The sequence below is a fragment of the Caenorhabditis briggsae genome (assembly GCF_000004555.2).
Source record: "Caenorhabditis briggsae complete genome, chrI, whole genome shotgun sequence".
Taxonomy (NCBI): Eukaryota; Metazoa; Nematoda; class Chromadorea; order Rhabditida; family Rhabditidae; genus Caenorhabditis; species Caenorhabditis briggsae.
Window position 1 is genome coordinate 5,402,660 of NC_013489.2, and position 12,611 is coordinate 5,415,270.

The window sequence follows — 12,611 nt, forward strand, 5'->3', positions numbered from 1 at the left end:
AAAAATAACATTAGCCTCTTTTTCAAAAATCAGAAAATCACTAACAAATTGGAGGCAATTACTCTTTGACTACACCACTCTTTGACTACACCTACTCTTTGACTCCACATTCTCTTTGACTACGAAATCTCTTTGACTACATTTATCTCTTTGACTACACTTGTCTCTTTGACTACACTTTTTTGTTTTATAGTACTTTTTGACTGAATTTATTGGAGTTTCCGATTTTTGTCTCAAATTGTAGGCTTAGGCTAAAACACCAGTTTCCGGTAACCGTTTCAGCCTAAGCCTTTGATTTGTACAGAAAATAGTAAAATTTTGGAAATCTCAGCGAAAAAAAGTGAGAATTTTGCTGATTTTCGCGAATTTCAGTACTTTTTTCACTGTGATGTATTTTTGGAATTATCAGTTTTTTGTTTAAAATTATAGGCTTAGGCTCAAATTCTTCTTATATTCTGTGAGAACGCCCACAAAAACTGCAGAAAATTTTAAAATTTTAAAAAGTGTAGTCAAAGAGACTTTGTAGTCAAAGAGACTTTGTAGTCAAAGAGACAAGTGTAGTCAAAGAGATAAATGTAGTCAAAGAGACTTTGTAGTCAAAGAGAATGTGGAGTCAAAGAGTAGGTGTAGTCAAAGAGTAATTGCCCAAAATGGATTTCAAATACGGTTAAAAATTCTTCGTCTGTCTCTAGTATCTACAAGAAAATGTCTTTTTTATGTTTGTTAGCTCTCTCTCTCTCGTTTTTCATGTCTCACTTCATGTTCTATACGCATTCTAAATCCCAATCATTTCTCCACACTGTGATCAAAACCTTCTCTCTCGTCGTTTTACTGTCATTTTAAGCCCATTTGTTGTTACAGAGCTCCCCCTTATTATATGTATTTTTTCTATTCAAGTGTAATTGTATCCTCTATTTTCTGCTGATAATTTTGAAACGGTTGTGAACTGTCTAATTTGCTTCTTCTCCCTTCTCTTCTTCTTCTCATACACTATTCATTTTCCCCCTAAATTTCTTTCCACTGAATGTTCCTCTTTTCAGATTTTTTTCCAAAGAAAGGATATTTTGTTACATATGTGGATTCATATAGACCTTTTTACAACTAAAGAAGATCTATAAATATTTATTCAGACTTTTTTTCTGCAAAGCGTGTCAGAATATACTAAATAGCTTAAATTCATACAAAAAAAAAATTGAGAGCATCTCGTTATTTCCTAAATTTCACAGTTAGTTTTACTTTCCAACATGGAGGACTTCCTGCAACTGATTGTCAAATGTTTTCCGATGGCAACGTTTATCCTTATAGCTGCATCATGTGTACGTTTAGGATTCGTAGAGGACCTGTGGAAGAGAAACACCGGAGGCCGTGGCCGAAGGTCTCACAACGACAACTACCGTAACCTGAAAACCTTTTTATTTTCCGGATTTTTGAGCTCGATTTTCGTGCGTTTTCCACTTGTTTACCATCAAAAACATTGACTTTCCGCTTTTTTTTTGAGAAAAAATGACAGAAAATCGACGAAAAACAGTGAAAAACGAGATAGCAAAACCAGAGAATGAAAATATTTTTAGGTTACTGTAGATGCCGTTTTGGGACCTGGCCAGCCGTTTAATTTTTTGTACCAGAATAATATAATATTTTTTCTAGACCAGCAAACCAAAAGAACAAGTCGTTTCCCGTGGAAGAAAGCTGACGATGTCAACGTCTTCAATGACTTCTGAACTTGAAGACGATGATAGAAAAGAAGAAGTGGAAGAAGAAAAAGTTGTGATTCCAATGGAAATGAACGAAGAAGAGAATAGAAAAGTAGCATGTGGAAATAAGAAGGATTCGAAGGACAAGCCAGAAAAACCAGGAGAAGACTCACCTGACAAGAAAGATAACAACAAAAAGGAAGAGCTGAAAGCGGAACAAGAAATTATTCTCGATGAGACGAATCCGCATTTCGCATATCTTCTTGCTGGCGAGAATCGCGAACCGAAAGACTGTGTTTTCCATTCGAGAGGGGCTCTTGAACAGACTGCCGCATTTCAATGGACAATGAAAAAGAGACTTTCGTTTGATGAGGGATGCTGGAAACAGTTGAGCCGTAGAATATCTGCCATTAAAGCTGAGGTACAAAAGAAGTTGAAATTTTTTCAGGTCTTTGAAAGTCAAACTCACTAAGGAATGGTGCAAATCGGTCTTGGAGTTATGGCACATGACCTATATCATCGGAAAGTTGAGAAAAAAAGTTATTTACGGATATGCAATGAGAATCTGCTAAGCGGTAGACAGTTCAGAGAAAAATAGTTCTAAAGGTCTGGATTTACTTCTGTTTTCCTCAATTTCGCATTTCATATTCACGCGATCTAAAATTTAAAGTTATTTCTATTGAAGTTAAAGAAAAATGTAGTAAATCCAGAGCATAAGACCTAATTTTCTTCGAGCTGTCTACCGTTTAGCAGATTCTGATTGCACATTCGTGAATAACTTTTTATCAGCTTTCCAATGATATAGAACATGTGCCATAACTCCATGACCCATTTGCAAAATCTTTGTGGAAAATTAGAGAGTTCTAAAAATTCGAAATCCAAATTTTCAAGAATAAATTTAAAAATCAAAATTTTCAAAATTTTCGAAAGTTCTAAAATTTGTCCTTTGATCTCCTCTGACCTCTTGCCACGGACCGTTAGAACATAAAAAGTATATTTTTCAGGGATTCGAGGTTCGCGTCAATACACGACAGGCAAAGGAGAACAGAAACAAGTAAAACACCATAGTATGATCTAAAAAATCTGAAAATTTTCAATTTTCAGTGCTGATCGTGAAACGAAATTGGATGCAGTTTTCGCCAAATGGGCAGCTGTGAAACCGAAAAAGAAAGGAGCAGAATGAACGCCTTTTAACTCAGAAAAATGAATATAATAAAGTAGTTTATTGAAGAAGTGTCATGAAATTTCTTTTTTTATGTTTTCAACGATCACCGATTCTGAGCTCTGCACTCATCAGTTAAACGTCCAGCTGTTGGATAGATGCTTCCAATGTAAACCTGGAAATAAACTATTCATTTTAACCTGGAAACTAGTACTATACCTTGTTCTGTTGCATAATTTCGAAACTAGTGATCTGAAGTGGACATCCATCCAATTCCACATCGCAGGTCTCTCTTCCTCTTCTTGATAAGAAACACATTGTGTAGAGAGCCATATCATATTCAGGAGTTGTGCCGATAAGAATCGATCCCACTCTTTTTAGAAGTCCGTCCCATGTGAATTTTAGAGCACCCATAATGTTCTGAAATTTTTTTTTTAACAATTATTGTTCTGGAACTTCGTCCTCAGCCATCAAAACGCCGGTAACTACCGTAACCTAAAAATATTTTTATTTTTCGGATTTTTTTTCTCGATTTTCGTGTATTTCCAATCAGTTTCTCACTATCGAAAATTGTTTTTTTTTTTTTTGAAAATCGAGATAGTAAATCCGAAGGATACAAATATTTTTAAATTACTGTAGTTGTGGTTGTGGACCACGGACACCCACTTCTACTCAGCCGCCGTTTAGCCGCCAATCGTCTGTTTAGGATTACTGAAAGGTTTCTGAGAAAAATTTGAAAACCGCATCGTTAGAAATGTATTGATGAAAATCTCGAAAAATCATATTTTTCCTGATTTTTGAGTAACTCGCCGACAGATCATCGTTGACCATTTTTTGTACCAGAATAATAAGAATCGTGGCTTTGGTACAGATGCCAAACAAAAACTCACAAATCTTTTCACTGTGAATCCTTTGTAATCAAAATTTTCTGTTCTATTATTTTCCAATACATAGAATCTGAGCCAATTGTGTAACCCAGAAATCTCTCCATTCTTTGCTTCTCCAATGAAAACATGCTCAAAACCAGATGTATCTGGACGACCAAGAGCTCTCGAGTAGTGCGAGAACCAGAGTTGACCAATCCAGAAACGGAAGTTTTGAGGAGACGTGGCAATTGGATGACCTAATAAATTTGTTCTCTCAAAGTAATTGTTATGGTGTCTTACCTTTAGCTTTGAACCAATTGTACAACTCTTGCATTGGTTTTGTCGCCAAGACATGATCCAAGAATTTTCCAACCTCAGCTTTCTCTTCGGTTTGACTGACACGAGGTTCAGTGACTCCAGTCTGTCGATTGAAATTGTCCATAAGATTCAAATAGAGTTCATAGGAAGGTTTACGAAGAAGAGAAGAGTCCACTCTAGAGAATAGTTTAGCTGGTGCCGAATCACTGTCATCTCGGGTTACTGTATGTTTCTGGTAATTGAGCATGATTTGATCAGGACGAGCTCGGTGAACGTCGACTTGACGAAGCTTTTTTGCCAACGCGAGAAGTTCAGCATTTGAAACCGTAAAGTCTGAAACAAGAAATTGAAATATCGAATTTGTTGCATTTATGTTTTATTGGTGACCAAAAATTTTCTTTTTTCTGGTTTCCATAATGTAAAACCTTCCAAATTCAGAAACCTTTCTCTAATCATAAACGGACGATTGGCGACTGAACGTCGGCATAAGCTGAGGTTATGCTTATTTTGAGAGTCTATAGCATTACTTTTTCGATTTTTTGAATTTCATTAATTGAATTTGTTTCTTCGTTTGAATATATACAAATTACAAAAATCTGAACTCACTTGGAATTTTTTGGCACCATACCAAAGCAACCAAAATTGGAAACAAGACGAGCAAAGAACGCATCTTGGCTCTCTGGAAGTAAGAAGAGTGACCGATAAAATCGAAAACATTTTTTTGTGTAAAAAAGAGAGATGGAGAGATGGAGAGATAGAGAAATTGAGGAGAATTGATTTGTTCAAACAGTATTCCAACAAGATGATCGGAACGAATTCTGTGAATTTTTCTAGAACTCTTTTCAACGATTATAGTTTATGATATAGAGAAATTTTAGAACTTCACAAAAGTTTCAAATTCAAGAAAAAAAAGTGTTGGTTGATTTTTTGTCTTTTTTTTTGTTGTAACATTTCAAAGAAAAGTTTCGGCCAAATAGAAGGGAGAGGGAAAAAAGAAACATATGAAGGAAAAGAAGAAGAAGAAGATTTTCGTTTGGAGGAAGTTATCTTATTGGAATCGGATGTTGAATTTCTGGCGTATCTCATGAATAAATTGTTCTCTTAAATTTCTTCACCCTGAAATCGAAGCTATGGAAGAGAAACGCCGTAAGCCGTTGCCGTGGGACCCACAACAACTACCGTAACCTGAAAATACTTTAACTGCAGCAAAATAAAGCGGGAGAACTGACTGAAAACAAACGACAATTGAGAAAATATATTCATAAATACGACAAATGTAGACTATTTTTAAGTTACTGTCGTTGTCATTGTTGGACCTTTGGATACCAGCCACCGGCGTTTCTCTTCAACATCCGATGCGTTGTAACAGAATAATAGAAAATTGTATAAGACAGAATTCAGAAAACATGAAATCAAAAACAACATATCCTTTATTACATACACTGTGCTTCAATCTTAAACAGTCAACACAACAGTTCTCTTTGACAAATTCGATAAGAAGACGTACCATCTTGAAGTTGAGTCAATATATCGGCTGAGTCTTTATCAACTATTTTATGGCACTCTACATCTGTGAACCCGTTTAAGTTCGCATCGCATTGTCTGAAATGACACTTTTCCGGAACGTTAAAAAATGACAATTTTTCTCCCGCTCGTTTTCCAATGGAATGCAGGTCCCGCTGATTAACGACTCAGTAGTTCAATTAGAAGCTTTCGCGTCGAGTCGAACGCTTACTTGGGTCCGAGGAAGCGGATCAGAAAAGGCACCGAAGTTCGACAGTGAATTTAGAATTTTTGAAAAATTTACTGGGCGCGCTTTCTTACCCGCTTCCTGGGACCCAAGTGAACTCTTTTTTACTACGGTATTTAAATGTCAGCTGACGAGGGAAGGTTGTAATTGGGGGGTGGAACTTCGGTATGAGACCTATATCATTCGAAAACTGAAAATGAGAAATTTTCAAATATATATTCTGATTTTGCTGAGGAGCTACCAGTTTCGAGAAAATCGGGTTCGAAATCTGAGAAATTGCTAATGCAAAGGGGGACCCCATGGTGATTTTTTTGCGAAAAAATTTTTTTGAAAAAAAACCTGAAAACTTTATGGGATCATTTTTTTTATTCAAAACTTATGGAATACTTGTGTTATATGCTTTGAAAAACTTTTTTTGAAGCATTATTCAAACTACATTTTGATTTTTGAGAAAAAGACATTCGATGATTGGTGAAAGATTTTGGAAGTTTTTTGATTGTAATTACAATTTCAAATGTTCCTCTACAATCTGACAAAGTTTTCTCGATTTTACAGAAAAAAAATTTTGACGAAAAATATCCATGGGGTACCCCCTTGGCATTTTCAAACTATTTTTCGAAAAATTTTCAAATGTGCTAAAACGAATTCTAAACAGACAGAAACTTTAAAATGAGTCGTTTAGCAATATTTGGAAGCTTTATCCTTTTCGGAATCGAGAGCTTTTAATGTTTTTTCGATTATCCTACAATCCATATTTCTTCGATAATCACCCAGTAGTACTCAAAACTTGAGAAAAAACATAGATTCACATTATCTTTCATTGATTTGTCACTTTACAACCCCAATAACAAACAAATCTTGTGGATTTTGAAATAAAGATCTGAAAAAAGATTTGTAGTGTTGCTTCAAGAAATTTGCAAAAGCTATGGAGTATGTACTTTTCAAAACTTGTGAAAAAGTAAAAAATGAGTATCCAATTAAAATTTTTCTTTGAAAAAAATGCGTTCAGACCATTTTGAAGATCGCCACAAAAACCAAAAATAAAATCAAAAAACAATACCGGGAAGAGGAATCGAACCAACCGGTTGGATACTCTTCATCCCTCCTCGCCACTCACAGGTCCTGGGCGCGCATACGCATAATGGATGGGCGACGGAGGACGCGCCGATGAATTGGGTACAGGGAAAGGACGCCGGTATGGGGCATATACGGGGCATATGGGGCACACCGCCGCCGCAAAGCATCTCCTCGCCTGGCTTGCTGGCACTCGATGAAATGAACTAAAACGTTGGTTGGGGTTTCCTAGAAGTATCAGTTAAGTTCTATTGTGATGTGATTTTGTTCAGGTCTTCCGATTTCGTACTTTTCCTTTTTTATTCCATATTCTTTTATATTTTGAACGACATATTACTGATTTCTTTTTGAACGACATATTACTGAAACTCAATGTTTTGGTTTTGAAAAAGACTTATGGCAGTTTCCATTTAAATTTGATATGCAATCAAAAACAGAAGAAAATGGGAAAAAATTCGCTAAAAATTGTTTTTTTTTCATTTGCTCAAAAAATGCCTCACTTTCACTTTTTTTGAAATTGCATGAAAAATTGAAAATTTTTATAATTTACACTTTGTAATTATTGTATACTTACCAACTTACCTTTTACTCCACCTGAAAATACGATTTTTACAATAATTACAAAGTGAAATCAAAAAATCTCAATATCACCTATTTTGGCGAAAAACATAGCAATTAACGAGTGAAAGACATGTTTCTGCAAGAACTCAGCGATTTTTTATTCTGCCATAACTCTTTTTCACAAAAAACATCGAAGGAATAATCGAAAAACCAGAAATGTAGGCTCGAATTGACGAAAAATTGACAAAGTTGCCGGTGTGGATTTACGGTGCGCGCATCCGGGATTTCGGAGTGTTGTAGTCGGCCTACCGTATCAGACCCATATCGCACATATCGCCCACCCACCCAGAATTCATCTAGGATACGCGCGCATTCGGAACACTCGATTCAGCCTCTCCCGCATCGCACACATATGAGACTCATCGCAGCTCGTTGTTCGCGATATGTGTCAAACGGACTTCTAGAGGATCGCATATGGATCGAGTCCTTTATGCGCATCATCGCCCAGGACCTGTGCTACACCACTGCTGTCTTGTTCTTTCACTTCCCCAATCTATATAAGAAAGAGGGGAGGCGCGGCGCCCTTAAAGGTGGGGGGACAGGAGATTTTACGGGGGATTTTTGGGGCCAGAGTATGCATTCTACCGTCACGGTGTACAACGCTTAATGTCACTCTGCGTACAGCTGTCGCCCTCGCCTTTATGTATGCAATCGGGCAGCGGCTTTCTCTTTGCACGCGTAGCTCAGTCGGTAGCGGCGCCGCACCTTCAACACTCGCCTCGACAAGTTCAACTCCTCGAGGAGCATATTTAAACGGAATTTCGACAACATTATTTTTCTCATGTCCCCCCACCTTTAAGAGTCAAATTTGAGCCAAATTTGAAACTTGATTTTGAAACTGGTAGCTCCCCAGCAAAATTTGAATACATGTTTGAAAATGTCTCATTCTCAGCTTTCGAATGATATAGGTCTCATACCGAAGTTCTATCCCCCAATTACAACCTTCCCTAGTGAGCGCATTTACAAGACGTTTCGAAAAAAAGAAACACCGTGATTGTTTGTGGTTGTGGGGGTGACTACCGATCTTATAAATGACATGAAAATGAACCGGAACTTTTCCTGATAAAACTCATATGTGTGCACACATGAGTGCACATTTAAGGAAGTTGGATGAAAGTTTAGATACTCACTGGTAAAGAGAAAGACGTAACTGATCAACACTGACACCTGTGAAGTTATTGTGATACTCGTAGCGAACATTGTTCAGAATGACCTGAAATTTTAGTATTTTTTCCTAGAATTACCAGGATTTAATAGGTTTCCATCAGGTTTTATTCCAGTTCCAGAATCATAACCTTTTTTACCTCGCACATATGGCAGTTTGGTCCGACCCAAACATCTCTAGTCGGTGAAGGAACGGGAATACCAAAGACAAGAACAAAAATGGCGGAAACTAGAATGATGCACTGCATTGCGAGTCGAATGACGGAGTAAATTTTCGTTTCAGTAGCTCACCACCAATTTGCTGTCGTCACTGCTTTATCAGTGAAACCCCTAGACATCTAGAGCACTTTCCTGCTTGTTTGGGGTTGAAATACTTCGGATAGTTAAATGAAATGAAGTACGTGATTGATGTATGTTTCCTGCTGATTTTTGTCGTTATTGAAATAATATGTACAAAGTTTCTGTTTCCGATCGTTTTCTCAAGTCAGAAAAAGGATCTATTTCAAGAAGAGTACTGTAGACTACTGTAGATGGAGGGAGAAAACTCAAGAAATCTGATGAAAATACCTTATGTACATTTGTGCACCTTTTTTGCAACAATATCAAACAAACTGCCTTAGAACAAATTCATTTATCTTTCCCGGAAGACTTTCTTATGCCGCGTTCAAAGCTGATTTCCAGGAGTAATTTCCTGGAAAAACGCTGTCCAAAACTGCCATTGTTTTCCAGATTTCCAAGGAGGCCTCCGCTTCGAGACCCGCCGTAAATCGACATGAATCAACAGGAAGGACACAGTTAAAACGAGTGATACAGTAAATAGTTTAGTGTACCTGGAAATCTGGAAAACAATGGCAGCTTTGGACAGCGTTTTTCCAGGAAACTCCTTGAAATCAACTTTGAACGCGGCATTAATAAAAATTAATCACAAATTGCAGATTCCGACACTCCCCCGATGCCGGGGAAAGGGTTGTTTCCGAGGAACCGATTCCGAGGAAATCGGGGCGGAGTTCCAACTTTTGCAGTGCGGCAGTTGCAAAGTAAACTCTGCCCCGATTTCCTCGGAATCGGTTCCTCGGACACAACCCCTTCCTCGGAATCGCTGGAGTGTCCAGATTCCTGTTTTAGGATCCACGAATTGTCGGCGAATCAAGCACTTTGTACGCAAACACTGCATTCACTTCGACGACACACTGCACAATTTTTCGTTTGAACTAAATTTTGATTTTCGCGCGTTGATTCTTTGCTTTTTTTAATTTTCAGGTGATAACTTGTTAATGCTCATTCCTTATATTCTCTTATTCTTTCTCAAAAACAGCGCTTTTCATTGTGTTATTAGGTATTCAGAAAATGTTCGCAGTATTGCGCAAAATTTCCCCAGTAAACAGGTTTAGGATGAACGAAAGCGGTAATGAGAGTCAAGTACTTGAAGTACATACGCTCAAGTGGCGACTGATCGATTGAGAAAATATGTGCTCGAAAAGCTCATTTCTCGTGTCATTCGATCCGTTTGAAAAATATAGAAGTTTTGAAATTCACCCAGAACTTTTCTCCAAATGACCGATGTTTGTTTATGCTTAAACTATTGAGAACTGTACCCTTGTTTTTTTTCAAATGCATCAGTCCTTTTATTTTCATTATTCGCTCTTTGACTTGTACATCCTTCCTATTCCGCAGACTTTTCCTATAATTATTCACATGGAGAGATAGAGGTACGAGTGGTAATTGAGCGGTAGTAAAAGAAGAGAGCAGAACAACTTGGAGCTCTCTGTGAGGCGATGTATGTTTTGGAGAGAAGCGCGAGAGAAAAACTAGGTGAGCGGTAGTTTGAGTCTGTTGTGTTTATATATGCTTCATGATCTTTGTTCGATTTTCCAAGATTTCAGTGATTATTCCTAGTCTCGCTCTCTACTGTTAAAGGCTGCACAAACTTCAAAGTAATTCCATAAAGCAGCATATGGGATTTCAATCTCTACTGCTCATTTGTCAGTAATTGGGCAGTAAATACTTGTTGACAACAGACTTTATTTCTGAGACAAGCATCTCCAGAAGCAATTCCCCTTTCCACAGAAAAAAAGAAGAGCTAACTCATTACTCTTGCTGAACACTAGTCGAAAATTTTTCCAGCTGCCTTTTTTTCTTAAACGGAATTAGGCTTGTGGTGGCAACAATAGCATTGCCAAACCTCCGATTGTTGGAAGATGGAAAAGGTATTTACTGTCTCTACCAGCGGTACCTGAGTCGTTCCATTCACATTGTTTCTTTTTGTTCCATTCTCGAGCTGTCTGCGTAACTGGTTTAGGTGCACTGTCTGGTGTCTCATACTCTGCGTCTTCATTTTTTTTGCCGCTCGGGTCGTCGCCAGCGCCATAGAAAATCGATTATTTAGTTCGTCCGGTTGGGGCAGTAGCCGCCATCTCTCCTTCTCGCGCTCCTTTGAAAGAACACTGATATCTACTCGTACGCTCCTTCTCGACGTCTTCCTTTTACTCCCCCACCATGTCTTCTGCTTCTCCACTGGCTGATGCTGTCGTCGCTTCGCGCTACACACGTCGTTGACACTCGCTGGCCCGCACACACACTCGCACATGAGTGAGGGATTCATCTCTCCATTTTGCCGCTTAGAAGACGGATGTATATTGTTTTTTTAATCCAAACACGCTTCTTTCCTTGCTCGTTTTTCATCTCTTGGATTTTTTCCTATCACATCAACAATGTTACATTTTTTCTTCAATACTCTCTTTTTTCTTTACGAGTTTTAGCATTTTTGAATGATTTTTAGCTATGAGGCATTCTTATGTTTTTTGTTGTTTTCTGGGCAGCTGATAATTTTTGTTTCCTTCGCATGTTGTTAGGAGTAATCGTCAATATGTTTTCCTTTTCTCTTTTTCTCTTCATCTTGTCAAATGTTTCGGTTTCCTCCGTCTTATCACACAGCGGAGTTTTTCCAGTCATTTTCTCCTCCAAAATGACTCATCCCGGTTGTTCCCCCAACCAATCGATTAACTGAAACCCCGAAATGGAAAAAGGTATGGAGGTTTTAATCTGATTTCATGCCTCGCACCGCTCATTATTATTCGGCATACAAACGGGCACACTCGTCTTCTCTTTACTTATTTCTGTCCTAGGCTCCATTTTTGACTGTTTTTCACTGAAAACGGGTTCAGGTGAAGGAGCGGATTAAGAAGGAACTTGAATGCGAAAAAATAGCACAACTGAAGAGAGGATGATTAGAGCAGGTGCTTCATTCCTTGTATCGATATCTGCTTATGTTATCTTCATACGATTGCCAATATGAGAAGTATTAGCATAATGACATGTCCAAGAGACGCAGAAGACGAGAGGCTCCTGACGAAAGAGCTTGAATTAATCTCATGCGTTGCGGTGTGCCAAGGGATTAGTCTTTTGACTGACTGCCTAGCTTGCGGTTAGCATCGCTTGGTTATTTTATTCCATCAATACTTATTTTCTCCACTGCTATCCTGTTGAAAATAGAGGTTTGAAAATAGCATTTGTTTCTATTGACTAAACGTATTCCTACTATTTTTTTCATATTCCTTCTTTTCTGATCACTCTTGCTATGCAGTCCCTGATACTGAAAATTTGGACGACGAAATATCAGTGGGTGTAAAATAACAGATGAGGATTTCCCCTTATGTGCTTTTTGCAATTATTCTAAAAATATCAGGAGGCGAAAATTTTCATAAGGGTCCCCTCTTTGGTGTTTTTTCTCAATTTTTTAAAAATATCAGTAGGTGAATATCACGTAAGGGTCCCCCCTTACGTTTTTTTCAAGTTTTCAATAAGTATCAAAAAATATCAGTAGGTGTTTACCACTCGTATCAGGGACTGCTTGATATGTCTATAATTCACTCGAAACTTAGAGACCCCGCAAATTCCTGGGAAAAAAAAACTCCGGAGAAAAGTGGGCGGAGTCGGGGGCGGAGCTTAAATTGCAACCCTGG

The 12,611-nt window shown here is 37.9% G+C and overlaps 2 protein-coding genes across 2 annotated transcripts; one reads left to right on the forward strand and one right to left on the reverse strand.

Moving 5' to 3' along the window:
- Positions 1 to 1,244: 1,244 nt before the first annotated feature.
- On the forward strand, positions 1,245 to 2,877 carry CBG03810 (the record flags this gene model as incomplete). Its single annotated transcript, XM_002639205.1, has 4 exons — positions 1,245 to 1,316; positions 1,648 to 2,115; positions 2,699 to 2,748; positions 2,799 to 2,877. The coding sequence occupies 4 exons, from the start codon at positions 1,245 to 1,247 to the stop codon at positions 2,875 to 2,877; spliced, it is 669 nt and encodes a 222-aa protein (XP_002639251.1).
- An 85-nt stretch (positions 2,878 to 2,962) lies between these two features.
- CBG03808 lies at positions 2,963 to 8,897 on the reverse strand (the record flags this gene model as incomplete). Its single annotated transcript, XM_045235246.1, has 6 exons — positions 2,963 to 3,031; positions 3,076 to 3,276; positions 3,747 to 4,106; positions 4,138 to 4,373; positions 4,647 to 4,710; positions 8,790 to 8,897. The coding sequence occupies 6 exons, from the start codon at positions 8,895 to 8,897 to the stop codon at positions 2,963 to 2,965; spliced, it is 1,038 nt and encodes a 345-aa protein (XP_045092486.1).
- Positions 8,898 to 12,611: the final 3,714 nt, after the last annotated feature.